Below are 27,704 nucleotides of genomic sequence, written 5' to 3'. Positions count from 1 at the left end.
GAAAACGTTTCCTGGCACGGGGGGCCGCATTTTTTGCAATCACAATTTTTTTTTTTTTTTTTTTGCTCGCTGTCCGAATGCACCGTCTTGGCTCTACTCGAATCACCGAGGCTTTTTGACCTGCCAAGCTGCTTCTTGATCTCCGTCTTGCGTCCGGCCAATTGCTCAAAGTCGTAATATTGCATTATCTGGGTCGAATCACCAAAAGTCTTGGCCTTTTGTTTTCCATGTTGGAAAAAAAAAAAAAAAAAAAAAGACTTGCAACGATAGCAAGGGGAGGCCCGGCTGGATCGGCACAACCTATTTTTTTCTACCATGTAGACTCCAGTCTGCCTTTATTAAACATATGGCGTATATATCATGCTCGATTGCGCCATACACTAACTGACAGACTTTTTCAGCGGCTTTTTCTACTACCTTGTAGTATTTTTTTTTTCTTGTTTAAAAAAAAAGTTTGTTAGATATATCAAGCAGATCGAATAAAGGTATGGAATCTTTCAGGCCACAACTACCACCGACTGGATGGTAGGGTAGGGGACGGTATGTGCCTAAAGTAGCGGACAAGGCGAGCTAGGGAAGATACAGCTCGCCAATGGATGGATCCCTTCCGCCCCCTTTGGGGATTACACCTCTGATTTCGAACAGGTTCGTTCCCTATTGGCCCAACCGGCGCGGCTAGGCCTGCAATGTTGGAGCTGACGCTGACACGGCGCCATTCCATCTTTGGGAGGTGTTATCTTTGCCCCGGGGAAGAGCTCGTGCCATCTGCGAATGCAGGGGACTTTGTTTTTTTTTCGGGGTGGCTTTCGTTGTGCAGGGTCTCGATTGCAACGACGTACGAAGGTGGGCTGCCACTCAAAGTCAGTCCTTCGTAAAGTTATCCTGCAAGGGATCGACCAACAATTCTCCGCCCTCCTCGCCCAGTCTGCCTTCCCATATGGGCAGCAGCTATCATTGTTCGGTTCAAGTGTTGGACTTGATGCTTTTCTCCGCGGCGTTGCTGCCGTCGCTAGCCTTCTCTACGCGCGCCTGTCCGCGTCTGTTGGGGTGCAAGACCGTCGAGCCTAGCATTTGTATACGGTAGGTCTGGAGGAGTATTTGGACTGGTTAGGTTTGGCCATCTTTGTGTGCACCGTAAAGTGGGAACACCGCATGTGCTCACGTCCAAGTCGAGCTTATCGCAGTTCCAGACCTAGTTGCGTGTACTCCTTTCGGTCTAGATAGATGTTCCTAGCACAGCCCTGACAATCAGTTGCACGTCGCTTGTCCGAAGCACGTTGATAGCTGTTGGCTAAGCGGAGGCATCTTTTAATTGCAGAGAGATGCCAAATGAACGGCCGGCTTTGTTCGTCTCAAAGCTCGACGGACTTGCTTTCATGCATATGAAAGGTAGGTAGGTACCTAGGTGAAATGGCTCCTTGTTGCTTCGGCTGTAGCACCTGAGGGTCTGGTCTTCATCGACCTAGAAAATTATTCCCAATCTATGGTTTTCAACCGCTGAAGTTTACGTCTTTATGGTTTGGAAGTACTGCAGGTACCTGCACGGTTTGGCGATGAATCCCCGTCTCCTTCACATAAACCCTCGGGTTCAGTTTGGGCTACTTTTCTTTTGATCCAACGGACCTCGAGCCCCTAGTAGAACAAGGACTGCTCTCGATATATCTGGCGGTGGTCGCGGGAAACTTTGAAAAAAAAAAAATCGATATCCGCTCAATTGCAACTACATCCCCTTTCTTCAGCATGTCGAATACGTCATCATCCCCATCCCCTTCGGCCTGCATAAACAAGAGTCGCAGTAACGGTATGCGAGCCAGGGACGACGAATCTCGCGCCTGGAAGTGGCAGCCAGCGGCCTGCCGTCTTGAACAATAGCTTCAGATGGGCCGCGGACCAGACCAACAATCTTTTCGGCTGGTTCGAAGAGTACTTGCACCAGGGATTCTTCCAGGCCAATCAAGGCAAACCGTGGGCTTTTGAATGAGGGTGAAAAGAGCGTTACAATCATGAGGAAGCAACCGGAATGCCATCTCCTCCAAGGTTGTGATAAAAAAAAAAAGAAAAAGCAGTACCTCTTGTGGAAGAGGTGGGTTGGCGGTTTCACGGGCTACCTATGATGAACAAGGGCCGTGTTCCAAGCCTGTCCTAACAACGGAAACCCCCTTTCTGCATTTCTTATAGCATCTGTCACCGGGATCCGTGAATTGGACACTGGAAGCAACCCCACTCTTGGGCCCGTATTGGCTACAGACCGAAGTTCGGGTTAGAGACTTGGTCAAAGGGGCTGGTCGAATGTGGAAGTTCTCCGATCTATATGGCTGCTGGGTTTCAAAGATACGAATATCTTCTCAAAAGTAACTCCAGGAATGAAAGTGGATATCGACAAGGCTGATGGACCTGGTTTCCTGGAGGATGGTAAGTGATCCGGACCGCACTCCATTGCCAGAATCCCGCAAAGATCTGGGTCGTGGTAAGTCCAAACCGCCGACAAGGTGAGCTAGAGGATCTCGCCCGTCTCGCCAGTAGCGAACAGCTCATCGTCCGTGGTCTTCAGCGGTTGGTGTCAAGAAACCCATCGTGCCAGAGAGTGATTTTATGTTTCACCCACAACATATTGCGGGAGGTTACCGTGGAGGTAATCACTTTGTTGGACCGTTGAGAGGGACAGGGGCCTAGAGGAGATATTTCAGAAGCGGTTGGTTTTCTTTTTGAAAAAAGATCTTTAACAATTTGACGGGTTGCAAGACTTTGGGTAATACTCTCACTCGAGAAAAAAAAAAGAGAAAAAAAAGAGTAAATATAGAGTGGTTTTCCTCAGACCAAAACTACTTAGGTCTGTTTGTAGTCTAATTAGTCTAGCCTTACTGTTCATGTGGGCACTCGAGCATGCATGACTCCATGTTCGCCGGTTCGGATCGCCCGGAACAGCGTCATCTGTGATTCGTTCATCCCCATCAACCGCGGGCGGATTGCTCCCCCTCTTTGAAATACTATTTACGTCGCGACGCTCCTTTGACCCATACCGATGATGCTCTCTTTCCCTATAACATGCCCAGAAATTATCACTGAGGGTGATACCAAAAAAAGGTTTCTGTCAAAATGAGTTTGCTAATGATAATAAGTCGCGGAGCTTGCCTCAGCCATTGCTTCCCGACGCACCTTATGCATGCCCAAAAGGTCATTGCATAGTCTAATTTTCTAGACAACAAAGAGTCTGTTCTTCCTTTGTCCTTTAATTCTCCAAGCTTCCTCTAAAGTTCACCATCTCTATCAGTCATCTAGCCCATCACGGCAAATATATTCCCACAGGGTAGACTGGCTTGCCCTCGGCGCGGCATACGACTGCCGCCGACATTAATCATAACGCCAACCAAACGCATGGCCAACGACAAAAAAGATATAATACCCGAAGTTTTCGGCTTTACCGAAACAAGTTCCTACAGAAACTTCGGTACAGAAAGAAGAGCCCCGAAGCAGCTCGATGGATCAAAATAAATAACATAAACCGGCATCTCATTCAGTCAGTCGGCTCACTGAGCAGACATCTTGATAGGAGGAGTGCCGATCTTGTTGTGGTTGCGGAAGAACAGGACACCCTTGCCACTGCCCTCAGCCTCGGCGCTAGGCTCAACCCATTGGCACATGCGGCTGCTCTTCCAGAGTGAGGCAAGGAAGCCAAGCGGGCCGCCGGCAGTGTCGCTGCGGTAGTGCTTGCCCATAACCTTCTTGATGGCCTCGGTAGCCTCGTCGGCGTTGTAAAAGGGGATCGTGCTGACATAGTGGTGCAGGACGTGGGTCTCAATGATACCATGGAGCAGGTGGCGGCCGACAAAACCAAACTCGCGATCGATCGTGGCGGCGGCACCTCGGACGAAGTTCCACTCCTCGGCGGTGTAGTGAGGAAGCGAGGGGTCAGTGTGCTGAAGGAATGTAATGGCAACTGTGGGATTAGCGGTGAATGGTTAGCTCGCATGCTCTCTCATTATCGTTTCTCCAGTAGTTGTTGACACAAAGCTGTGTTTAGAAAAAGGTTACAACTTACCAAGCCAGTGGTTCACCCAGAGGTAGGGGATAAAGTACCACACCAGCATGTTCTGGAAGCCGAAAGTTTGGCAAAGGTACACGAGGCCAGCGATAGCAAGACCGATGCCCAGGTCACTGAGAAGCACCTTGCTGGCGTCCTTGTTCTCATACAGAGGGCTGCTGGGGTTGAAGTGGTTGACACCAGTGAACAAACCGTTCTTCTTGCCCTTGCCACGGCCCTCACGCTGGCGCTCGTGGTAATTGTGACCGGTCTTGTTGGTGACGATGTACAGAGGCCAGCCGATCAGCTGCTGTCCAACCAAGTGGAGAAGGGTGGCGATGGGTGTCTCTTCGGTCAACTCGGACAGCTCGTGAACCATACGGCCGATCCTGTTGGCGTGCTCCTCGCGGGTGCGGGGCACAAAGACCATGTCACGCTCAATGTGGCCAGTGGCCTTGTGGTGCTTGCTGTGCGACATCTGCCAGCTGAAGTAAGGAACGAGCAGGCACGAGTGGAGAATCCAGCCGACAGTGTTGTTGATGGTCTTGGAGGGCGAGAAAGCCTGGTGGCCACACTCATGGGCAAGAACCCAGAGGCCGGTGCCAAAGAGACCCTGGAGCACCGTGTAAATGGCCCAGAGGCCAGCGCGAGCAGGCTTCGAGGGAATGTACTCTGGCGTTACGTAGTTGTGGAAAACGTAAAATGTGGTCGCGAGGAGGACCATGTCACGGGCAACATAGCTCAAGCTACGGATAGCAGAGCGTTCGAAGCAGTGCTTTGGGATGGCATCGTGGATGTCCTTGATGGTGAAGTCAGGAATCTCAAAGGTGTTGCCGTACGTGTCGACAAGTTTGCCAACAGACTCGTTAGATTTCTTCTCGACCGCCGCATCAACCGAAGAAAGTGAAGAGAGAGAGGTTGACGAGGCAGAGTGGCGGGGCGAGTCCATAGGCGACTGGACAGCGGTTCCCGGAGCTGAGACGTCCGATTCGACAGTGGTCGAGGTGGTCGTTCGCCTCATGGGGTTCTTCTCTTGGGCAATGCCCGATGTGGTCGATCTGGTTGAGGGCATCTTGCAAAAGGATGCAGGATTTCCTAGGTAAAACGCTACTCCAATGGAGAACGCAAACCTTGGCAGTTGGAAATAGCTTCAAGGTTTTGATATTCCAGGCTAGGAACAATATGGCGTTTGCAACGTCGCCAATTGGTTGGGAATGTAAAGGAGAGAGAGAGAATTTCTGTTGCCAGCAAGCAGAGCAGAATGTCTTGGTATAATAGTCAAGTACCAAACATGAAATGTATTGCACTAGGTTGGAGTAACAAGGGCGGGACTAAATAAAGCAAAACAGAAAAAAGAAAAAAAAAAGTATTCCACCATGTTCAAGCCTCGGCCGAAGTGTAGTGGCGGGATGATTTTGGTGGTTCGATCCGAGCTAGGATTTGTTGGGGTCTTGGGGGGGCGGCCCTTGCCTAACTGCGCTCCTAGCGACACTCCCAACCTGGGCAGTCCGCCGCGGCGTTCAGGGGGCTTGCCGCTTTCTTGGTTGCAGCTGCCGGGGATTGACTCTCCACAGTTTGGACGTTGCATGTTTTGGCGCAACGCAACGGTACCGTAGGGCGGACGGAGATTGAAGACCACGAGAAGAAATGGACCACAATGCTAAAACAAAGATTGCCACCACAGAAGCACGATGCATGAGATGTCAATTGGTGACGGTAGAAGCAAAATTGGCCTTGGTTGTCTTGCGGGATCTTTGAACATCTGACCTCAAAATTCCACACACATACTACCAATACCAAGTACGTACGTGACTTCCGTGGCTACTGTGTAGGTAGGTACGGAGTAGGTAGGTAGTAGGTTCCTATGTGCTGGCCCTTTTTTTCTTGTCTTTCTCATCTGAGCAGAGGTTCTGTAGGGTGACGACGGTTTCAACTTGTACCAGTGCGTGCCAACCTTATCTACCGAGGTTCCGCCATTATGGTATTTTCAATCTATACGGGTATACAGTTCAGGAACCTACATACCTATGTGCTTAGGCTATCTTGCGTTGGTACTACCATAGTAAGTGGCAAGGTGGCATTTCTGCATAATATGGGACAAACGGAATGCGCTCCAGCCGATCCATGTCTTTTTTTTTATGGCTTGACGTCGAGTAAGCCACATGGCAAACACCAAGCACGCATGTCTTATGCGTACTCCGTACGTAGTGGTCCCGTCTCCCTCTTATGTTTGTCATTAATACGGAGGAAAGGTAGCGCTAGCACTTGCACGCCGTGCCGTACTCATTTATCTTCAAACGATGCGCCCTTGGCTGCTATGCGTGAGGTGATCCGTACTTTAGTTGTCATACTCGTTGACTACTTTGCCGCGAGGGAATTAAGAAAAAAAAAAAAAGAAAAAAAACTAAAAACATTACGACTCATGCGCATGACTATGTTACGAACTTATCAGCGAAGATCTTTCTTTGCTTTAAGAGCTCTGGAAACTTTCACATGCCCAAGCATGCTTGCAGGGGGTGGGCTGAGTATCTACTACTTCGTATATCCGTACCAACCAGATGCCACATATATACTAACCAAACTAAACATAATAGATTATGTTCTGTGTCCAAGGAGAGTGTGTTTTCCCGCATACGAAGTAGCAAGGAAGCTCCTTGTAACACAATAAAACCCCAAAAAGTTTGCTACAATACATAGTAATACATGGTAATCGTTTTGCACCGATGTAGCTTCGAAAAATTCTCTGCTGGACCATTTCCCCAACATGTACTTTTTGCTATTCGTCAAACAAACATTAAGTTCGATTGAGAGAAGGTGGGGTTGCTTCCAGATGACAAGGCTTAGCGACCCACTAATCTAGGTACACTTGGAACGTTCTAATACTTCTTAGGGCAGTTTTAAGAAGGTTTGTTCCCTCCTATACGCCGTAGTATTTGTGAATGCCCCCTTTCATTGGCATGTGACAAGTAGGCACTCCCGTAGTTAGGCACTACCGCCGGGCTACTCCGTGAACAAACGGATACTTACTTGCCAGTTGTCAAATACCTTCGCCACAATCTCACTAGTTAGTGGTTATTCCAACGTACCATGACAGTTAGCGCATTAACCTGCATTAAGAATAAGTGATTCGAACAAGGTATAGAATGAGAAATACAGAATTGGCGATTGTCGTGGTAACGTAAACCGAAGACAATCCGTAGTTTCTCTCCCTTCCGTATTTGACCTTGATACTCTGTAGAATTACATTGAGAATCGAAATCCCGAATTGGCAAGTCGAATGCAAAATGCCGAATACCAGTCCACATTTCCTTCTGACTTTTTTTCTTTTTCTGTTGGGGATCTTCCCCAAGTTTTTTTGTTGAGGCTCCATCGCATCTGGATGCTTTGGGTCGGAAACACAGAACAGAACCCTGCATAAGGGTACCACACCCCCCTGATTATCAAAGGCGGTGTGGGCACGTCCCAGAAATGTCACATGCGCCCCAAACAACAAGGTCTTTTGGGCTCTCTGCAAAGTACGGATAGTCCAAATACACCTGTTTATGTCTTGATTTTAACCCGACTTGTTATATCTTCGGAGTGGCCTAACCGCCGTTGACGCGATGCCAGCGCAATTCCACCGTCTATGCAAACTAGTCCTAGCTGCGGGTGAAAACTTCACAATCGCTCGATTGACAGAGACTTTTAGTTTCAAATTTCTCGTCAGTATGGGGGGAATGCAACGGCTTGAGGAATGAATTTTCTCACCATTTGTTTCACTAATCTGTACAACCCAAGCTTATGAAGGCTGAGCCCCCAAAGTGGCCCAGCATTGGACCGTCTAAGGGATAAAGCTGGCCTGGAGAAACATTTTCGGAGGGACATTGTCAAAAAGAAAAACAATAAAAAGAAAACAAAAAGCATGCCCGCGGGGAGGCGATGTTCTGAATCGTCCACTTGTTCCTTCTTCAGCTACCTCTTTATACTTTCTTCTGTTTGGAAGCTACCGTTCTTTTTTCTTCTCGTCTTTCTTCTTCTTTTCTTGTTGATATTTTTGCTTTTCTGGAAACCGTCACGATTGCGGTTGTTCGTCTGCTGTGCAGGCCGAGTGGCTGTTTTTCTGTGTGCGCCCAAGGCGATGTTGATGTCCAGCACCTCGTCTGCGCTGATGTTTGAGCCTGCCGGGATCTTGGTAAGGTCTGGAAACTTTTGTTGGATCGCATGCTTGGGCAGCTCAACTTTCCCCCATGCCTTGGTCTTTTTGGCTTTGTCGTCCTCCTTCAACTCAATGGTTGCCTTGCGCTTGCGTTGTGAAAAGGTTGTCGGCGTGAAAGGCGAATGAAGAGGGGTGGGGTCTGCCTTCAAGTTGTTCTTGATCGGTTTCGATTTGTCGTCGTTAGAACTCGAGCTTGAGACGGATGATCCCGAATCTGAGCTATCGACTCGATCCTGGCCAGCTTGCTGAGGCTTCTGCAGTGGGCGAGGGATAATGTATGGTGTTGTTGCCGCATAGGGCCTTTTCCCAGAGAGGCTCAAGTCAGGCTCCGAGTTGGAATCTGAGTCGTCGGACGACTTTTGCACAACATGTCGGAGCTGTCCTCATGGCGAGAGAAGGAGTTAGGCGTCAGTTATTGCATCTCATCCTGTACTCGCCTGGAACTCTGGTCCAATCACAGTACTTGCCTTGGAGTGGTATGTCGGCGATGGTGGTGGGCTTGTGAGGTCCACCACGTTGCTTGCAGGAGGTGGGCTCGTGAGGTCCACCACGTTGCTTGCAGGAGGTGGCCGAGTGATATGGCGAATCGGCAGATCCGTAGCAGGTTTGCTCAGATTCGGTGTTTTTCCCATTTCGCATTTGGATTCTCCCGCCTGTGGTGTACGTGTCGATCTCTCCTTTGCTTGCGCTGGGCGCCAGACCTTGGCCGGTATCAAGTTGAACAAGGCTGTGCGCTGAGTCGACCTGGTCCATGAGAGGACCTCATTACGTTGGCTGGGCGTAACGAAACGGGACTTGCATTCGTCTCGAGCTGCCATCACCAACGGCATGGCGAGCAGTATCTCGGCGTCCTGCCACTGCTCAGGGCTGCTGGAGGGACGCAGCAGTGTCTCGCGGGCTATCTGGATATAGTTGATGGATGCTTTCGCCAAAGCCTCGACCGAGCGGTCATCTAACCGTTGAAGCTTTTTGGGGCTGTCGACACGCGGGTTGGCATCAACGATTGCGTTCCATTCATCCACCTTGATCTCTGCCTCGCCTATGGGATCTGTCTTGAACGTGGAATTGCGTCGGGGACCGCACATGGAGAGGTGTACCCTGGATCTGATATCATCGGCGTCGACGACCTTGTTGAGCTTGGTCTTGGCTTGTGAGGCCACAATGTCGAAAAAATCGCGCCGATCGGCTCGGTCTTTCGAGTTCCAGTCTTCCTTGTTCGCGATCATCAGCTTGAGGAGTTCTAGCTTGAACTGGGCAGGCCAGGGACTGCGGTCCTTGCCGTCGCCCCTTGCACCTGGACGAGGAGTCATGGCGGGCGAACAGGGCGCTCTAGATAAGGTAGACAAGCTTGAGTGGTGCTTTGAAAGTTAGTCGAACGATCCAGTTCCATGTTCGCCATCCGGCCAGGATCCATTGGATGTCACCTACTTTGGATCGTTGGACCTGAAGCGGGAACTCTTTTTGATATGCAGGAGTGGAACTTTTATTGTGATGATGACTACTGGCGTTGATTTGGCAAAGCTAGATACCTACCTGGGAACCTAAGGTACCCAGATTGCTGCATTCCCTGTATGGTGGGAAATTTTGACCTTGACCAAAAAGCAGATTGTGGTCGAGGAAGGTCGGCATTGGCTCTAGTCACCATGTCAGGTTCTCATCAGTTTGTTTTCAGACTCAAAAATTAAAAGCGCCTGCCTGAGGTACCTACACAAAATCTTCACATTTGCCTTGCCCAGGCGCAATGCTACCGGTGAGAAACCAAAAGGCAGCTGACACGCATTGCCTCTGGGTGAAACTCGTACGTTTGCTCAGCTCATGACTGCCGCTGGCGACTCGACTGCACTCTGGCATGTCTATAGTCTATCATCGGTGACTACAAACGCACAATAGGAAATTGGGAAAAGTGCTTGGGTATTTCATTATATTAATTGGCCACTTAGTGACTTTATTGGCAGCTCGCCGTGAATAGAAAAGTTCAGTATATTTGCACATGCTTATAAGTCATCCTTCATCCTGCATCCACATACCACAGCCTTTCAACAATTTCCATACCAGGTAGCATCCCCAGAATCATAGGCATGGCCAGCCAAAGGTCAAACGAAAGTAAGATTTTCTCAAATAAGATCAGCCAGGCGTCCCAGAAGCCCGTCAACTCCCTGGCGGTGTCTTTTTCTCATTGGTTCCCCTTCATGATGCATCATGGCCCCGCGTGACGGCTGCAAATCCTCCCCCGACTCTGGCCGCCTCCTTTTGCGTGCCTGTCGGCGCTGTAGCAAAGCAATCGCCTGCTCTATTGCAGAAGAATCGTCACCATCGTCACCATCGTCAGCGGCGTCGGTATCTGCGTGATATGTAGCAGCGGCGGTCGACACGGGTGATGAATCTTCGTCGACATGGTGCCTATGTGGGCTGGTCATGATGGGTGAAGTCGGCGGGGACAAAGCCGTTTGGTTAGCAGTCTCACTGGCGCTATTTGTACCTTCACCATCGTCATCGCTGTCTTCACTGCTATCATCATCACTGCTGCTGCTGCTGCTGCCGCTGGTGGTCCCAGAGCTTCTGGAGTCGCTGCTATCGCTGCTGTCTCCCGATTCCTCGTCTGTATTATCTGATCCATCACCAGCATCCTGATTATATTTCTTTCTCTGAAGATGCTGCATCTCTCCCAGCATCAGCTCGCACTTCTCGAGGCTGCCGGATTCGATAAGACCCGGTACCATATTTGCATTGAGGAGATTTTCCCCGACGAAGCCGTCAAGTATGCCCCGACGAATCCGGATCCTGGCACAGCTCTCGATGAGCCTTTCGATATCGTTCCTGCAAGGCACTTTCTTCCCCGCCATGGCCTGCCTCTCTCGAGGGCCAACAATGATGCCGAATGTTCTTGACAAGTCACTCCATTTGTCGGCAATGTGGACCAGTCGCAGTCGTTTTCGTATGTCGATCCAGAACGGCATGTCTCTGTAACATTTTGCACCGTTTGCCAGGGCGGCGAGGTAGTCGTTCTCTCTGGCTACAAACTCCACGAGCAGCTCCCTCGTCTGAGATACGCTCAACTTGACCCTGGGTCTAGCCTTGCGCTTCACCGGGGTATGCTCGACGTCGGAGCTACTGTCGTCGGAGCTGCTGTCATCCGACTCGGACTCACTCGACGACTCACTGTCCTGCGAAGGGCTTTCTGTAGATGGTGACCGTCGAGGAGGAGGAGTGACCGGGCCACGTGTATCACATTGCCGTTGATGAACTTTCTCCACAGCAGCACTTGTCGGTGCAAGCCGAATCTCAAGCCTCTGTTGATTTAGGGCTTGCTCGCCCTGTACATCCGCATGCTGTCCCGCACTTTTTCTAGGCCTTGATGGTAAATCCAAGCCCGTGGAAGGTCCATCACGACGGCCAATATCTTTGCTTCGTCCACGTAAGCGCTGGGTCTGTTAGTGTGTCAAAGGCCTCTTCGGGTAAAAGAAAAAGTGAAAAATTGTAGGAGAGAAGTTGAAAAAGAAAACGTACCTTGGGGCGAGATGGAACGTTGGCTCCAGAATCCCTCTCTATTTCCTCAAGCTTCATGTCTCGTTCTGCCTGAGCTTGCATCAGAGCCCTACGCAACTTCAGTGGCGTGCCTCTGAGCTTAGGCCCAGCTTTAGCCGCTTGGCCTTGACGAGCGTGTGAGCTCATTGGGAATTGTGGGCGCTTGATATTTTTTTAATGGTTGAGGGAGTTGTTTTGTGTGAGCCTTGGATAACTGTAATCGACATATATGGAACTTATGAGGGTACAACATGTGCTTTCTGTTGGAGTTTTGCTAAGTTTGCAAGATTTCCATGCCACGGGAAGTGGAGGAGGATGAAGGTAGGTAAAAAAAAAAAAAAAAAAAAAAAAAAAAAAAAAACCGTGTGCTCTTCGACGCGGAGGGAAAACGCGGTTGGGCTGTAGAGCTCGTGATAGGGAAAAGACGCGACGCGTGAGTTGTAATCAGAGGACGTGGTTTCCAAGGCTCTCTCGGGGTGCCAGCTGCTTTTTTCCCCTGTGCGGTTGATTGGGGTGGGTGGCAGCATAGCACTGGTAGCTGCTGTTCAGTTTCAACAAGAGGCATGCGCCAGAGTACGTACCCCAGGACTGACGTAGCAGCCAAAAGCGGCTGTGCATCAGATCCCCCTCAGATCGTACACACATGTACTTGCATGTCTCTTACAATGTGAGGCAGCAAGCCAGTTGATAATCCAATGTATTTGAGCCTGGATTGCAACCCCGATGGAACACCTCTAGGTACGTAGGTAGATATTACCCTGGGTGACTTCCAGTGGCAGTGTTGGTTACAAAGATGCGAGTACTTATTCAAAGTCCAGTCTCTTCCGTTTGCTGTGGAAAGCATGCCACCTACAGTCACCTGCAAAGTACGAGACATACATTCCTCACCAATGACCTCTCCTCACGACTAGAATATGTTGCCCCAGTCAACTCACATTTCCGCAAATCTCCCCTATCAAGTGATGTTCACGTTTGCCCAGAACTGATAGAGAATTTGGTAAATGTTTTGTTCGTTCTATCAATCCTATGTAGACTTAATACCCTATGCTGGTTTATCCAAACCTTATGAACAATGCCCTGTGGTTATCCTAGCCAAAAGAAGGAAAAAAGAAAAGAAAAAGAGAAGAATACCCTATACAGAAACATGCTTGCCTCATGATATGTACAAACGTCGAACAAAAACTTTGCCGTCCAGCGATGGAAGAAAAACCCATTCCGCCCAAAAAACAAAAACAAAAAGAAAAACAAAGGAAAAATTAGTTACAACAAATATACCGAACCTTTTGTTTCATATACCCATCGCAACCAGATCAGCCACCACCCGCACTGGGCCCGGTGTAACCCAAGGATTCTCTCCGATCATCCACTATCCTGCCCCACTCGAGCAACAGCCTGAACATGTACACCTGCATGTCCGCCGGCCGGGCTGCCTTTTGCGCCCACTCACGCCCCTCGAGCGCGATCTTCTCTCCAAGGTGGGAACCCCGCCTGCCGCCAAAGAAGGCTGCCACCGAGTACCAAGCGTCCGTGCCCATTCCCAGCCGCAAGTCCATTGGCACATAGTGACGCCACGGGTGCACCCGCTCGTCGAACCAAGTGCGGAAGAGGCCGGCTCGGTACACTAGACTCTTGCTTTGAAGAAATGGAAGAAAGCGCCCGCTGAAGCCGGCCCCATCCATGTCTGCAAGATGTCGGAATTTCCAGTGCTCCTCAAACGATACCGAGGGCCCCGAGAGCTTCTTGTTTTCCGCAGATGCCTTGTCGTTTTGTGCATCCACCCCCTCGATCGTGATTGGCGAGCGGCGATTGTCATAGAAATGCTGTGCTTCGGCCTGGCAGTCTGGTCCCTCGCACCGGGGAAACTTGCCGACAAAACTGACGTTCAATCCAATGCCCGAGTCGCCTGCAGACGGTCCCATCTGTTCAGCAATGACATCTGCGCCATCAACGAACCTTGCCCTGAGGAATGAAGTCCATGATCCAGCAGCAGCAAAACCGTCCGTTGCAGAACCACGCCAGAAGACAGTGTTTTGCTTCTTGTCCCATGACATATCAGCTGACTCCTTATAAGGCGTTTTGGAATGAAAATTCCACGGCGACGGCACCAAAATGTCGACGAATCCAGTGACCTTTGCTTGGCTAAAAATGGGCATCATCTTCCGAGTTGTGATCATGGCTGCGGGTGAGAAGATGAAACCGTCCAGTTGCGCCATGTCAGGCTGATGACACAAATCCTGAGCCCCGGTCCAATTCGAGACAACCCTGCCTTCCATGCTCAACGAGGTGTGTGGCGCCGCACATGCGAGGCAAGTGTCCCTCTTGTTCCACCACCGCCAATTCCTCGCCGGCGAGTCGGGGGGACACGCTGGTGCCACCAAAGTACGATAGATGGGCTTTTTATGATAGTCTTCGAAGAAGGGCGGCAGAATCGCCTTGTTCTTCATACCATTCTCTGCCATGAAGCGATCTGACCATTTTGATGTTGAGGCATGGGAGGAGTTGAAAGATGCAATCAGATCGCTTGTCCCGACCTTTCCCAGTCGAGATCGGGTGATCCCGGCTTCGGCCTGCAGCGCCGCCTGGTCTTCAAATGGAACAGCAGCACGGCACTCGTCGTCGAGGTTGATGGCGAGATCCATATCAGGAAGCCACTGCGCAAATGGGCGTATTATATCGGCCATGCCCATCACCATCCACAGGTGGGTGCCGGGGATGTGCGGAGAGAGCTTGATCTCGCCGTTCTGTATCCGTAGGCCTCCCATCGAGGCCTTGGGATACTCGAGCAGCTGGCCCGTCATGTCCCGAATGGCGGAAGGCTCCATGCCCCAGAAAGGTAAAAGATCCGATTCGATCTGGGAAAAGTCGTCAATGATAACTGAGTCTTTCGACCGTGCAAACTCATACCACTTGTCGAAATTGGGCGGTGGTGGTATGCCCTGTCGCTGCCGATAAGTCCGAACAGCCTCATCGAGCGTTTTGCTGCTGCCGGCCCGTGCTTGCCACCTTTCGGACTTGGCGTAGGCGGCGGATATAATGGTTCCTAAGCCTGGTATATCTTGAACAGCGGATTCATCTGGTATGCGAAAAATCGTCGAGGAGAGAACCAAGCAAGCCAATATCACGTAACCAAAAATCAACACCCTGTGTACGGTCCCATCGGGAGAAGATGACCTCGGCTGCGGGCGCAAGTCTCGGTCCCACCGAAGCAGCATTCCAGTCGAGATGATCATCATTGTAGGAAATAGCATGGATGTTGTCCAGTCCATATGTTCCCAGGGCGCATCGTAGCCTAGTGTAGCGAGTCGATGCACATAGAGGCTCAAACCGGATAATATAAGCGCCATTGTGGCTGGATGTATCCTGGCAAGTAAGTGGATAACCGATAGTAGCAACACAGCTGCACAAAAGGAGTCACCGGCTAGGTCGGACCTTTCTAGTCCGTCAAGTGAGTCGTGTACCTGGGGATCATAACCGCGCGTAGAACCGACCCAGACACAAAATGCCAATATGGTGGCCGTGGCTGCAAAGACAAAACTGAGCGTCTTCCAGCACGAGCCGGAAGAATAGCTCCCAGGGTTGTTGTCGATTCCATCACTGCCTTGGCACGGCCGAATACGATGGGTTAGTACCAGAAAGGCAGCGTCAAGCGCCAAGCAGAGAACCTGCGTGGCAGGAATGTACTGCTCTATCCTCCACCCCCGCGGACAGATGACATCCGTAGGCCGGTACCAGTGCATCGTCATCTGAGCAGCTGCCAAAGCCCACATGGCCGCCATCACGGCATACTTTAGGCGTAAGTTCCTCGAGCCATGGCAGTGTCGACATAGTCGAGATTGCTTGGCCTCTTCATCGTCGTCTATCCTCAAATACGGCAAAGAAATCCGGGTGCGCTCTGCTGGGATCACTACATCGGCCAGAAGGACGGATAACGGCAGCAGAGCCTTCAACAAATGTAAGAGATTGTTGCGTCAGCTTCCAAAAGCGCCTGTCATATCGAGATAGGTAGGGATGCAGCCTACCTGGATCCAGCCCCAGGAACATTGTATGTGCCTCAGCACACGCCATAGGAGTAGTCCCCGGCAGACAACCACAGACAAAAGTAGAGATACTCCATTTGGCGGAGACCACCTTTTCAGAGTTGAGACAGCCTGGTTTGCCGACTTTAGAAGAGGTCTAACAGTCCCGCGTGGCTCCGGTTCGGTGATTGTGAGAATCGGTATTTGGGAGGTCGATGGTCCAGGTTTTTCGTCGACATGTAGAGGACTTGGCCATGCAGTCTCAGTCGAGACCAGACATGATAGGAAAAAACAAAATGCTGCAGTTATGGTGAAGACTGCTATAGAAAAATATTGTGGTCGCGCAAACGAGGACGTGCTGTCAAATCGGGAGCCTAAATGGCTAGTGGTGGCGACGAGGCATCTGGGGTTATGTTTCGTTTAGGTTAGTGCGCGGTCAGCACCCTGATTTTTTAACTTTGGCCTTGTCGTGTACGTAGTAGTATGTGCTGGTTGAAGTAAGAACTTGAGGTCGTCTCGTCTGATGCAGATCTGCAAACCCAATTTTTGTTCTGAATTCACATTTGCAAACAAGCAAAGAAGCCAAGTCGTTTGTTGTTTTTATAATATCCAAACTCACCCCAAAGCAAAGAGGTCAAATCGACGTTTCGCCCCTTTTGGTCTGTCCATCATTGCTGACGTGCCAAGCGATTGTTGTGCAGCGGGCACCACCATCAAAAGACAACGACAACGGATTGTTGTGCTGTGCCGCCCGTCTTCAGCGAATCGCGATGAATTTATCGCACCAAGCTTTGCGGTCGCCCAACTACCGACGATCCACTCTAAAGAGGAAAGTCTTCTTGCCCAATCAACATCGGTGTATTTTCGAGGTTGCGGTCGGGGAATGGATTTCACTTGTGATATTTCTCCGTCGTCTGAGTCGAGGAAGTGAAAATTGGTGAAGAAAACAACCGTTTATTTTTTTTTAGGGAAATGGAGGGAGAAGAAACTACTATAGGGGGGGCAAGGTAACGTCAAGCAACGTGCACTGTTTGAAGATAAGGGAAAGAGCGGCTGCAAGTAAAATCTTGGAATAATACTGGGCGACCAACCCCCGTTGCTTCCCCCATTCGCAGCCCACTTCCCCTTAGCCGTGGGGGCTTTCCGTGTAGAATTTTGGAACCGTCGAGATGCCGCTTCCCTGTTCAATACGTCGTTTTCAACCCACTTGTTGTGGGGAACCGGTTCCAGCTTGGCTGGAGCTTGCATTATGCTTGCCATAATACCTGACTTGCTGAATCAAGCACCAAGATCTACGTTACCTTACCAACTTACTTTACGGAGGCGCTCGCGGATCAGACCGCCGGTGTTTGGTATGTATACCATAAAAAGAAGCCAAAAAGCCACACCGAGGAATACTACGTAAAAGAAGGAAAAGAAAAAATCCGTGCATAGGAGCCACTGCATCCAGAGCCGCTACCGGGATTAACTCTGAAAATTCCAGTGAAGAAGAGAAATTATCGTTGAAAGCTAAGGCAGGTACCCTACGGAGGTAAGTAGCCGTAGCACACCAGTCATTGGCCAACCAGATCATCAATCACGATTGGTAGGTCTGCTAGTTGCATGAATGAGGCCAGCTATCCGTAAATCCGAGGTAGGAAGTAACACCGGTGGGCTAGACATGGTTTATCCAGGGTTGTAATGAAATGCTTTTTTCGGCGATACCTGACCACTACTATACTGGAAGAGTAAGGTAGGTAATCTTCTTCCGAAATTTTGCGCGTCATTGAACGAACATATTTAATGATGATGTACCTAGTTATATACAATCGTACATTACTCTCCATCATATTTTATAGTATGGCTTTGGGATCCCTAGTCGGAAAAAAGACGGACATGAACGGGGGGTCCGCCTACAAATTAAGATACTACTGTAGCTGAACTAAACAATTATCCCTGACTAAGGTAGGTAGCGACCAGGTTATTAGTGGCAAAACGCCATTGTAGGCTGGTATCGACTGGCATCGTAGCATCGTATGTGTACGGAGTACGTAAATCGCCGGCTGAGGTCGTTTATTCTCGGAGGGCCGAGTCATTGTTGACCTTGGTCTTGTTCACCTCCAGACTTGGTGTCTTTGGGGATGCTGTAAACTTCGCGTTTGCGGCCAATCTGTAAAGCAAGGGGGGGCAAATACCGCAGTCGCAGTCAGCAACCAAAACTCTCCGTCGTATTGCTGTACATTGGCACTGATGCAGCAATTGCTTACCCATTGTTTCTTGCATTCGCGATACGCACTGGAGAACCGTGGCGTATTGGGTCGTATGTGAATTACGAGTTAGCCTCCTCTTTGTCCTTCCAATCAGGAGGGTTCTGGCTCGCCTGTCCTTGGCAGGCTCTGGCGTTGACTGCTCACGCAAAATAATCCTGGCACATGGTCCTATCTCCGCCGTTGCGGTTCAAACATTGTATGCTTCTCGCGGCAGCTTCCTGGCATGGGTCATAGAATTCGCTGAGGTCTTTGCTGTCGGTGGAAAGGTCGGCGAGCAGGGCCGCAGGCCCAGTCAGTTTCAAGGGTCGCGGTGGCTCAAGAGTCGTCGTGCTGGGAATCAAAGTACCAACTTTCGGAACTTGCGCTTGTTCTTGTCGCTCCAAGGACCGTCACTGTGATCGTCTGGTTGTTGAGTTGCCATGTTTCTGTTTTGTTTTGTTTGGTTTGAAAGATTGCGCAAAGTTGGACGCGGTGGATGTCGATCTTAATGTCTGTTGCACGAAGACCGACCGCAATTCGTGCCAATTGACCACATGCAAAAATGTTCGAAGAATGCCGTCATCGGACGCATGCGATAACAATCACGTTATCACGCTACTTGGTCACGTGCACCTGGTTGCTAGCGGCAGGCGTGATCATAAAGCCATGGTGAAAAAAAAGAACTTCATCCTCAGCTTGTAGGCGAATAACAAAGAAACCTCGACTTTTTTTTTTGTTTTCATTTCTTCTTTTTAATTTTGAAACACTACCGGGGTTATTTACAAATAATTTTTGGAAGATTTGAATTTCCGATAGCATCCATATCTCCCCCAGCCAACCGCCACCTCAGGGTGGATAAGGAAAAGTGTTCTTAACAGTAAGGAAAAGGAGCATATGCTTATGGCATCTCCGTTTGACGGTTCTTTGGCTCACATGCAGTCATGTGTCAAGCCCAGTATCAATTCATAAAAAGACATCTTCAATATCTGCCAGGCCCCCCTTTCAGTTCGATCTGGGCCTTGCAGTCTTCTTATCCTTTCTCGTATTCTTCTTTTTCTTCTTTCCGTCCTCTTTCTCCTTGTCTTTGACCTTCTTCCCATCGTTCTTCCGTTTCTTTTCTTCGTTCTGCCGTCGCTTCATGGCAGCAAGCTCATGCAAGCCCTTCTTTTTCATACCGCCATCATCACCACCTTCGTCCTGAATGCTTACAGTCTCAAGGCGCTCGGCCACCTGTGACTGCTCTGCCGAGCTGGATTCGGCTACTGATGTTACCGCAACTTCAGCACCACCGGGTGCTTCTAGACTCTCCCGAGACTCAAGCACAAGGCTTGCCGGAGTGATGGGCTGGCTGGAGCCGTGTGCCTGGACCCACTGAGCGGTGTTGGTGGCAGCTCCGGCCCGTCCGCTCACCAAGCCCTCGAGGCGACCGCGAGTTGTAGAGGTTCCCTTTATATTCTGTTCTATCGACTCCGAATTGGTGTCGCTTGTTTTGTTGTCATCCTCATATTCCTCACGACGTCTCTTTCTCGGTCCATGAGCCTGTTCCACTGATGAATCCCATGACTGCTTCTTTCTGGTCTGTTCCTCCTCCAGACCGACAGACTGCGATAGAATGCAATTGGATCGCATCGAGGCTGCTAACCTTGTCTTAGTGTTGAATGGGATGATGCTCTTGACGTCGTTGGCAAGCAGAATGGCGATGGCAGCCTCCGCATCCAGCCTTTTGTCTTCGTCGCTATCGCCAGCCCTCAAAACGTCAAAGTGACGAAGCAGGTTCTGCGTGGCCAAAGCCTCCAGTCTTCCAAGCTCTCTCTCGTCCGTGTAGCTTGCGGGCGTCTGCTCGACCACTCCACGCACCATCTTGTTCCATTTGTCCTGCAGAAACAGCAGCCTGTTGTCATCCGGTCCACGGCTTGGCAGCTGCCCCTTATCTAAAAGGAGTCTTCGCTCAGAGCAGAGGTTGTGATGGATACGATTACGGACATCAGTCCCGTACAATACAAGGCCTCTTGTCTCTCTAGCTTCCCTTGCTAGATCTTCGAAGAATTTGATCTTGGCCGAGTCTGAGGCGGTCGCGTACTGAAATCGACTGTCGACCATTTTCTGCAAGAACCATTCTTGGTCTTCTGGCTTTAGCCTTCCTGTCTTTTGCAACAACTCCTGCGATGTCCAGCGCTGTGCGCGGGTCGGGGAAGCTGGTTGCTGCTGCGGAAAAGGGTAACCATGCGGAATCGGATAGCCTATTGGTGGCTGCGCCGCCGCAGGGAAATGGACTGCCGGCATTGGATATGGTGGTCCTGCCTGTATTCGATCGATCAAGTTGTCAGTCGCAACCATTCAACCCACGTCTTTCCTCTTTGACTGGCTTTTTCTTACAACTGGTGGATAAATCCATGGATGTGGATGATAGTACACCTGAGCGTTTGGATGCGGAGTTGGATAAGAAGTTGGAGGAGTCACAACTCCGGGACTAAGTCCGGAAAAGCCAGCCTGATGAGATGGCTGGCCATCTTTTTTCTTCTTCATTGTAGTGCTGGAAACCGTAGGAATGTGCTGATTTGTAGCTGTCTTCGAACGTATCCCTTCTGATGACTGTGGCAGCTGCTGTGTCTTTTTCTGTTTCCTCTTTCCTGTAGGTCACTGTAGTAGTCCATATAAGACCTCTTCCGGGCAGCTGTGCAAGTTATTGTTTGAACTCCTTCTGCTTGATCTCCATCATTAGTCAGTTCATGAAGCTTGCGACGATACTTTTGAGCTCCTTTGGATGGCTATTCTGAGCTTTCCGATGCTACATCCTCACTTTGAACAAGGTAATGCCAGCTCTGAGAGTTGAAGTCAGCGGAGCTAGCGGCTGTCATTGCGAGTTAGGTACCTGCTGCGCCCATTTTCGTACTCAGAGATAACGCTGAGGAAATTAAAGAACAATAAAGTGTTGGCTTACCTTTGTTGATAGACCAGCTCCGTGTAATTCTGGATGCTGATCAGTGGACGTTGAATTGCCTCATCCAACAACAGATTTATGGGTGATTTGGGGTTGGGGACTGTTGGCATGGCAGTCTTCAAATCTTGAAATCTGTGCGTTGCATTCGAACCAAACTTGGAGTAATCAAAGCGGTCCGGTCCCGGAGCCTGGCAATGGACTTGAGCGAGAAGTGAGAGCAGAGTCAGCAGTGAACAAAAGCCACCCAAAGGGTCCAGAAATATTCCTAGCGCGGGTGCCTGAGGGTTGCTTGGAAGAATTGTCAGTTTTCTCCATCCTGGACTCTACTGGAAATAGTATCCCATGCAAGTTCTAAGGCGTTCCCACAAAGCAGTTCTGCTTCGACTTGTACTGAAAGGATCACGCATATTTCAGATCCTCAAAGTCTTGAACGAACCCCCAAAGCAAATAGTAGGAGAAATAAACAAAGAGTCTGAAATATACACGCTCATGCCTAAAGAGGCCTTTATATGTTCAAGTCGTCTATCTTAGTTTACAGGGATAGCCTCTTTTTGCCATATTCAAGACACAGCCATACCTCGGCCTGGATGTAGGCTGTACGACAAGATATAGAACCGGCCTCTGATGCTCAGGGACATTGGTTATGATTATCGAGGTATCGCCCTTAACACACCGTCAAGTACATACAAACTTTCAGGTATCAGCGGATTTGGCTCCACAAAAGCATCATAAGGGTAAAATGGCTCAAATGGGTATCCGTCCATCTCATTTTTCATTAAGCGGCTGAGTACAATCTGTCCCGTCTATGATATAGTACAGATTTCTAGGTCAATTGTCCTGGCCGCCTATTTTCTATGTCTTTTTGGCATCATGGTATCTACTGCCTCTCTCGCCTCCTCGGAGCTGCCCTGATGATGTCGTCCACTCTCAACAGAAGCTGTAATGATCGCAAAGTTAGTAACAAACGTATATAATCACGGCGTATACATGGAAGGAAGTCTTGACGTTACATACCTCAGCTGCCTCACTGGCAGATGACACCACAGCTTTCTTCAACTTGTAGCTCTCGATGACGCCGATGTCTCGCATGTCTGCGATGCCACCACCGGGTGTCATCAAATCCAGTCCGTATGTTGTCATGCCGTCGTAGATAGCCTTGCGCAACCGAGCAACGAGCTCGCCTGAGTCAAGACCAGCGTTGTCAGCCAGGATAGTGGGAAGCTGACGCAGTGCCGTGGCAAAAGATGCGACCGCCATCTGTCTCTTGCCCTCAACACGCGTTGCCGCACCTTCCACCGCTTTAGCCATTACCATCTCGGCGCAACCGCCGCCAAGAGTAGTACGAGGCTCCTTCACTGTTTGTGACAAGACGGCCAAGGCATCGTGCAAGCTGCGCTCGGCTTCATCCAACAGCTGCTCCGTAGCACCACGCAGCACAATTGTGCAAGCCTCGCCAGCGGCAACGCCCGAAAATTTGATCAAAGTGTCTTCGCCGATGATGATCTCCTCAATCAAATCACAATGACCCAGCTTGACCTGATCCGGATGGTCGAACGTTGAAGTGATCTCACCACCAGTGACCAGCGCCAGGCGCTCGATACCGTCAAAGTCGGCATGCTCTATCGACATGATGCCCGCATCAGTAAACAGCTGCTCCGGCCAGTTGTAGATGAGCTGCCTGTTGATGAAGCAGTTGATCCCGTGCGCCTTGATCTTGTCGACCTTGGCCTTCATCTTGTCCTTCTCCGCCTTCTCAAGCTCTGCAAGCTTGCTTGTCGAGCCGACCTTCATGCGTGCACCGAAAATCTTGACCTTGTCCGTGTCCATAGATGTGTTGGCGACCAGAATTTTGGCGTTCTCTAACCTCTTGGGCTGGTTCACGCCGATCTTCTTGTCCAAAATGAAGCCCTCATCAAGGAACGAATCGCTGAGTTTGCCGCCTGCCTTCTTGATAATCTGAATGTGACTAAGGTCGGAAGAGTCCTTTAAGCGCAGAACGGCTTCGCATGCCAGTCGGGAGAAGTGATCACGGTCTTGGGCAAGCACCTTGGAACTGAGTGTCGTCCTTGCAATGGCAAGCAGGTCCTTTTTAAAAGCCTCGGGGTTCTTGCTGTGGTCGACTGCGGATTGCTCAAGGGCTTCAAGAGCCGCTCTGCTTGCTATCCGGTATCCCTCAATGATGGTTTGAGGGTGGATCTTTTTGCCGACAAGGATTTCTGCTTCGCGCAGCAATTCGGCCGCGAGAACGGAAACTGATGTAGTGCCATCTCCGACCTCGTCATCCTGGACTTTTGAGATGTTGACCAGAACCTTTGCAGCGGCGTTGTCGAGAGCGATGGACTTCAAAATGGTTGCACCGTCGTTGGTCACCATTATCTCTCCGGTGGAACTGCAAGCTCGATGAAATCATGCTTTGGTCAGCTTCTTCTGCGGATTATATGCGGCAGAATCCTACGCGCCAGAGCGAGCGGGTGGACAACATACGCTGACTGCAGGATCTTGTCCATGCCCTTGGGTCCTAATGTGCTCTTGACAAGGTCGCCAACAGCGATGGCGCCGACAAAGGCTGAGAGACGGGCATTCTCGCCCTTCTCCTCTGTCGTGCCCTCCTCGAAAATCTGGGTTGGGCTAAAGGAAGACTATAGGATGCGGCTAGGTCAGCGATCGAAAGTTGCAGGGCCGTATAGCGGGGGGCGACGTGAACATTTGTATATGTTGCTTTGCCTGCCTACCATTATGTTGACCAGATGCAAAATATGTGCGCAGAACTGAGACGAAGGCTAATGTGTTTCTACAAAGCGTAGACTTGCTGAAGGCCGGGGACGTTTTGCGCCGATGCCTTTTTTTCCACGTCCAGAGCTTGATACTGTCGGAGCTTGAGCTGCTTCACCGACGGGCTGCAAAGAAAATAATGGCGCCAGGGGAAATCAACTTTTGGTCGTCACTTTGCGGTACCGGTACTTTGGAATGCACTTCAATTTCGCAGACCATGTAAGAAGACGATACGGAGCACCCCTCGAAGTGGGGCACATAACTTTTACGAGGGGCAGAGCCGACCCGACCACAAACAGCCTGCGCGCCTGAAGCCAATAACGCGGGGCTCGGAGCTGGAACTTCAAATCGCCGTCCCACATCTGCCAGCTCCGAAAATTAATTCGCTGCCCAGAACACCAAAAGTCGCAGGTGCTCCTCTTGACTGCGACGACCCTTGGCCCCGAAGCGCAAATAGCACTGAAAGCAGCCGCCGACAACTCAACATACACAGTTGTCATTTTTTTTGAGGCCATTTTAAACGAGGCCCAAGAAAACTGCACGGCCAATCCGACTTTCCCAAGTTGTCAAGGTCAGGCCACACAAACCATAGGCCCCACGAATCTTGGGAGCACCCCGCTTTCGCACAAAAATTTCCATCTTTGGAGCAAAGCCTAGCCATCGCCTGCGCACCGACGCCGACACGACCGTGAGCGAACGCACAATCACCCTGGAAGCCAAGCGCCTACTGAGCTCTGCCCAGCATGGCTCCGTCATACGAGCACCTCCGCGAGGCGGACCTGGACGAGGACGAATTCGATGAGGATGAGGTCGACGTTTCCGATCTTCGTGAGAAGTTCGAGGTGCAGTTGGAGCAAGGCTTCGACACATTTGTGGTTATTGATGGCCTGCCAGAGGTTACAGAGGAACAGAAGCCCAAGCTTGTCAAGTTCTTGTTGAAGAAGCTGAACTCGGTTGGCAAGACAAAAGAGGACATGATTGATATGCCCATGGGTCCTGATGGCAAGTCCCTTAGGTAAGGCTTAAAATCTCAGGAGTCTACTATGCAGCGTATTTTTGTGAAGGAGGCATTTCTAACACCTGCTCCGACAGGTTTGCTTTTGTCGAGTACTCTTCGCCCGGCGAGGCTGCTGCTGCGGTCAGGCAGTTGGACCGCGTTCCTCTCGACAAGAAACATACACTCCGCGTCAACAAGCTTATGGACGTGGACCGTTTCGGACGTGAGGGCAGGATAGACGACGAGTACCAACCACCCCACATTGACGAGTTCCACCCGAGGGATCACCTACGCTCGTTCATGGCCGACCCTTCGGGCCGTGGCCGTGACCAATTTGTCATGTTCCGTGGTGACCACGTTGGTGTTTTCTGGAACAACGAGAAGGATGTCCCAGAGAACATTGTGGACCGGCCAAACTGGACCGAGAGCTTTGTTCAGTGGTCTCCTCTCGGCACATACTTGCTCTCGATGCACATGCAAGGTGTGCAGCTCTGGGGAGGCCCAAAATGGGACAGGTTAGGCCGGTTCCCTCATCCGTTTGTCAACATGGCCGCCTTCTCTCCCCAAGAAAACTACCTCGTTACCTGGTCAAACCGCCCCATATCCATCCCGGACGAAGGCCACCCTGCTCTCTCAATGGACGATGATGGCAAGAACTATGTTATTTGGGATATCGCAACAGGCAAGCCGCTTAGGTCTTTCGCCAACCTCGACCTTCCCCCTGATGACCCCAACAAGCCGCCACGGAAGCACCCTTGGCCTGCTTTCAAGTGGTCATCCGATGACAAGTACGTCGCGAGGTTGACCCAGGGCCAGTCCATCTCGGTGTATGAGCTGCCGCGCATGAACCTGCTCGACAAGACTACAATCAAAGTTGAGGGTGTTCAAGACTTTGAGTGGGCACCATCACGCCCACAGAGAGATGGAGTCAAAACCTATGAGCAGATGTTCTGTTACTGGACACCTGAAATTGGCAGCAACCCCGCCAAGGTCGGTCTGATGTCCATTCCCTCGAAGGAGGTAGTCCGCTCGCTCAACCTTTTCAGCGTGTCCGATGTGAAGCTGCATTGGCAATCTGAGGGTGCTTATCTATGCGTCAAGGTTGATAGGCACTCGAAATCCAAGAAGTCTCAGGCAACAACGCTGGAGATCTTCCGTGTCAAGGAGAAGGGAGTTCCGGTCGAAGTTGTCGACACCATCAAGGATACCGTTATCAACTTTGCCTGGGAGCCCAAGGGTGACCGCTTCCTCATCATCACAACAGTCACGCCAACTGGTGAAGTGGCAGTCCAACCCAAAACCGCCATATCCTTCTTCTGCCCCGAGAAGTCAAAGGGATCCACCGTCGGCAACTTCAAGCACCTGCGAACTCTGGACAAGAGGAACAGCAACGCCATTTACTGGTCGCCTAAGGGTCGATTTGTAGTGGTCGCCACTGTGCACAACCAAAACAGCTCTGATTTGGACTTCTTCGACCTGGATTTTGAAGGCGAGAAGCCCGAGGGCGAGAAGGACTTGACCGCAAACCTGCAGCTGATGAACACAGCCGACCACTATGGCATAACAGACGTCGAGTGGGATCCTTCTGGACGTTTCGTGGCTACCTGGGCTTCGGCATGGAAGCATACTGTAAGTTTCTGCGACTAATCTCTATGTCTTGATGGCAAGCTGATCAATATTGTTTTTGCTATCAGATGGAGAACGGATACCACATGTACGACTTCAAGGGCGAGCAACTCCGTGAAGAGGCTGTCGAAAAGTTCAAGCAGCTTCAGTGGAGGCCGCGACCCCCCACACTTCTCACCAAGGATGAGCAGAAGCAAATTCGCAAGAATCTCCGTGAGTACTCACGCGTCTTCGAGCAAGAGGATGCCGAACGCATTGCTGGTGCAGACCAGGAGGTGGTCGAGAACAGACGTCGTATTCTCGAGGACTGGTACGAGTGGCGTGAGTCTGTTGACGTCGAGGTTGATGAGGAGAGCTCCGCAATGGGAGTCTCCTCCAACCCGGCCGAGGAGCTACTCAAGGCCAAGACGGCTGAGATCCTTGCAAGCGGTCAGGAGGAGGAGCAAGTCATTGAGGAGATTGTTGAGGAGGTGCTTGAGGAGAGCGAGGAGATTGTGAGCTGAATCAGCAGTCACGCGGCGTTTTCTTAAATGGTCTGGTTCCTCGGTAAAAGTCAAGGGCAGCGGTCGATTCCTGGCGGGCGCAGTTACTTGAGAATGCATGACATGGCTTTAATACGTAGAACGTATGTTTCTTTTAGTACAAAATCCAAGGATGATATGATGACACCCACGGATGGTAAGAAGTGAGGTCGGAGTATCAGCCCGTTACGGGACTGATTACCGGTACTCTGGTTGACTCGGATAGCAGAATATGACATTTCATCGATCGGCAAACAAAACCCGGCGTTGTGGGAGAGGGACGGAGAGAGATTAGACGAAGAAAGTATGTAGAAGTAAAGAAGGTTCAATTTGGAGAAAGAGTGTAAAAATCACCTGTCGTCTTCAAGGCACAACCTAGATACTATATCCCGTAAGTTGTTTGGCACTGACTGGCCTTGGGCCATCACACTTGCAAAATGATTCGAATGAGAACCTACCATGTGTAAATGGGCACGTGGCTAAAAGCGGAGGACGCATGCAGAATTGAGAACAGACATGTTAGAGCCGACCACCAGACAGGTAAGGTAGGTAGGTAGGTACCTTACCTAGAAATGGAAGGCTGCCAACGCAGCACTGCGGCACAGGTTTTCTTCAAAGTTTGTCGGACAAGCATGTGCCAAGGTACATCTACAACTACCGGTAAGGAAGTCGGTAGTGCAAGAGGAGGCAGGAAAGTGGGAGACAAAAAAAAACAGGGACTGCAAACAGCTTTTGCAGATAACTACCACAAATTAAGGAAATAAAATGCAAAAAAAAACTTGTCAATTTATAAAAGTATCGCCGCCCAAAAATATTATTTTTTTTGAGTTGTAAAAGTCGCTTTGTGTAATAAGTTACACAT

The 27,704-nt window shown here is 50.4% G+C and overlaps 9 protein-coding genes across 9 annotated transcripts; 2 read left to right on the top strand and 7 right to left on the bottom strand.

The window, feature by feature from the left end:
- Positions 1 to 2,857: 2,857 nt before the first annotated feature.
- PgNI_05226 (uncharacterized protein) lies at positions 2,858 to 5,124 on the top strand (the record flags this gene model as incomplete). The annotated part of the gene is made up of 5 exons (XM_031125260.1): positions 2,858 to 3,209; positions 3,272 to 3,701; positions 3,786 to 3,958; positions 4,028 to 4,848; positions 4,883 to 5,124. The coding sequence occupies exons 3-5, from the start codon at positions 3,807 to 3,809 to the stop codon at positions 5,122 to 5,124; spliced, it is 1,215 nt and encodes a 404-aa protein (XP_030981768.1). The 5' UTR covers positions 2,858 to 3,209; positions 3,272 to 3,701; positions 3,786 to 3,806.
- Positions 2,858 to 5,363, bottom strand: PgNI_05225 (uncharacterized protein). Its single transcript, XM_031125259.1, has 2 exons — positions 4,040 to 5,363; positions 2,858 to 3,937 (listed from the first exon to the last, which is right to left on the bottom strand). Exons 1-2 carry the CDS (start codon positions 5,091 to 5,093, stop codon positions 3,528 to 3,530), a joined length of 1,464 nt encoding a protein of 487 aa, XP_030981766.1. The 5' UTR covers positions 5,094 to 5,363; the 3' UTR covers positions 2,858 to 3,527.
- A 2,609-nt stretch (positions 5,364 to 7,972) lies between these two features.
- PgNI_05224 (uncharacterized protein) lies at positions 7,973 to 9,526 on the bottom strand (the record flags this gene model as incomplete). Its single annotated transcript, XM_031125258.1, has 2 exons — positions 7,973 to 8,598; positions 8,680 to 9,526. 2 exons carry the CDS (start codon positions 9,524 to 9,526, stop codon positions 7,973 to 7,975), a joined length of 1,473 nt encoding a protein of 490 aa, XP_030981762.1.
- Positions 9,527 to 10,330: 804 nt separating this feature from the next.
- PgNI_05223 (uncharacterized protein) lies at positions 10,331 to 11,888 on the bottom strand (the record flags this gene model as incomplete). The annotated part of the gene is made up of 2 exons (XM_031125257.1): positions 10,331 to 11,644; positions 11,724 to 11,888. 2 exons carry the CDS (start codon positions 11,886 to 11,888, stop codon positions 10,331 to 10,333), a joined length of 1,479 nt encoding a protein of 492 aa, XP_030983254.1.
- Positions 11,889 to 12,769: 881 nt separating this feature from the next.
- Positions 12,770 to 16,708, bottom strand: PgNI_05222 (uncharacterized protein). Its single transcript, XM_031125256.1, has 3 exons — positions 16,377 to 16,708; positions 15,761 to 16,160; positions 12,770 to 15,682 (listed from the first exon to the last, which is right to left on the bottom strand). Exons 1-3 carry the CDS (start codon positions 16,469 to 16,471, stop codon positions 13,052 to 13,054), a joined length of 3,126 nt encoding a protein of 1,041 aa, XP_030983120.1. The 5' UTR covers positions 16,472 to 16,708; the 3' UTR covers positions 12,770 to 13,051.
- A 796-nt stretch (positions 16,709 to 17,504) lies between these two features.
- PgNI_05221 (uncharacterized protein) lies at positions 17,505 to 18,499 on the bottom strand. The gene is made up of 3 exons (XM_031125255.1): positions 18,151 to 18,499; positions 18,004 to 18,031; positions 17,505 to 17,906 (listed from the first exon to the last, which is right to left on the bottom strand). Exon 3 carries the CDS (start codon positions 17,830 to 17,832, stop codon positions 17,665 to 17,667), a length of 168 nt encoding a protein of 55 aa, XP_030981759.1. The 5' UTR covers positions 17,833 to 17,906; positions 18,004 to 18,031; positions 18,151 to 18,499; the 3' UTR covers positions 17,505 to 17,664.
- Positions 18,500 to 18,987: 488 nt separating this feature from the next.
- PgNI_05220 (uncharacterized protein) lies at positions 18,988 to 20,268 on the bottom strand (the record flags this gene model as incomplete). Its single annotated transcript, XM_031125254.1, has 1 exon — positions 18,988 to 20,268. One exon carries the CDS (start codon positions 20,266 to 20,268, stop codon positions 18,988 to 18,990), a length of 1,281 nt encoding a protein of 426 aa, XP_030981757.1.
- Positions 20,269 to 21,471: 1,203 nt separating this feature from the next.
- Positions 21,472 to 23,797, bottom strand: PgNI_05219 (uncharacterized protein). Its single transcript, XM_031125253.1, has 4 exons — positions 23,659 to 23,797; positions 23,411 to 23,565; positions 21,941 to 23,315; positions 21,472 to 21,863 (listed from the first exon to the last, which is right to left on the bottom strand). The coding sequence occupies exons 1-4, from the start codon at positions 23,659 to 23,661 to the stop codon at positions 21,804 to 21,806; spliced, it is 1,593 nt and encodes a 530-aa protein (XP_030982300.1). The 5' UTR covers positions 23,662 to 23,797; the 3' UTR covers positions 21,472 to 21,803.
- A 229-nt stretch (positions 23,798 to 24,026) lies between these two features.
- On the top strand, positions 24,027 to 27,263 carry PgNI_05218 (uncharacterized protein). Its single transcript, XM_031125252.1, has 3 exons — positions 24,027 to 24,713; positions 24,791 to 26,324; positions 26,390 to 27,263. The coding sequence occupies exons 1-3, from the start codon at positions 24,442 to 24,444 to the stop codon at positions 26,822 to 26,824; spliced, it is 2,241 nt and encodes a 746-aa protein (XP_030982301.1). The 5' UTR covers positions 24,027 to 24,441; the 3' UTR covers positions 26,825 to 27,263.
- Positions 27,264 to 27,704: the final 441 nt, after the last annotated feature.

This window comes from Pyricularia grisea, chromosome I, assembly GCF_004355905.1.
Source record: "Pyricularia grisea strain NI907 chromosome I, whole genome shotgun sequence".
Lineage (NCBI taxonomy): Eukaryota > Fungi > Ascomycota > Sordariomycetes > Magnaporthales > Pyriculariaceae > Pyricularia > Pyricularia grisea.
The sequence above is the reverse complement of the archived record's forward strand: the minus strand, read 5'-3'. Positions and strand labels throughout refer to the sequence as shown.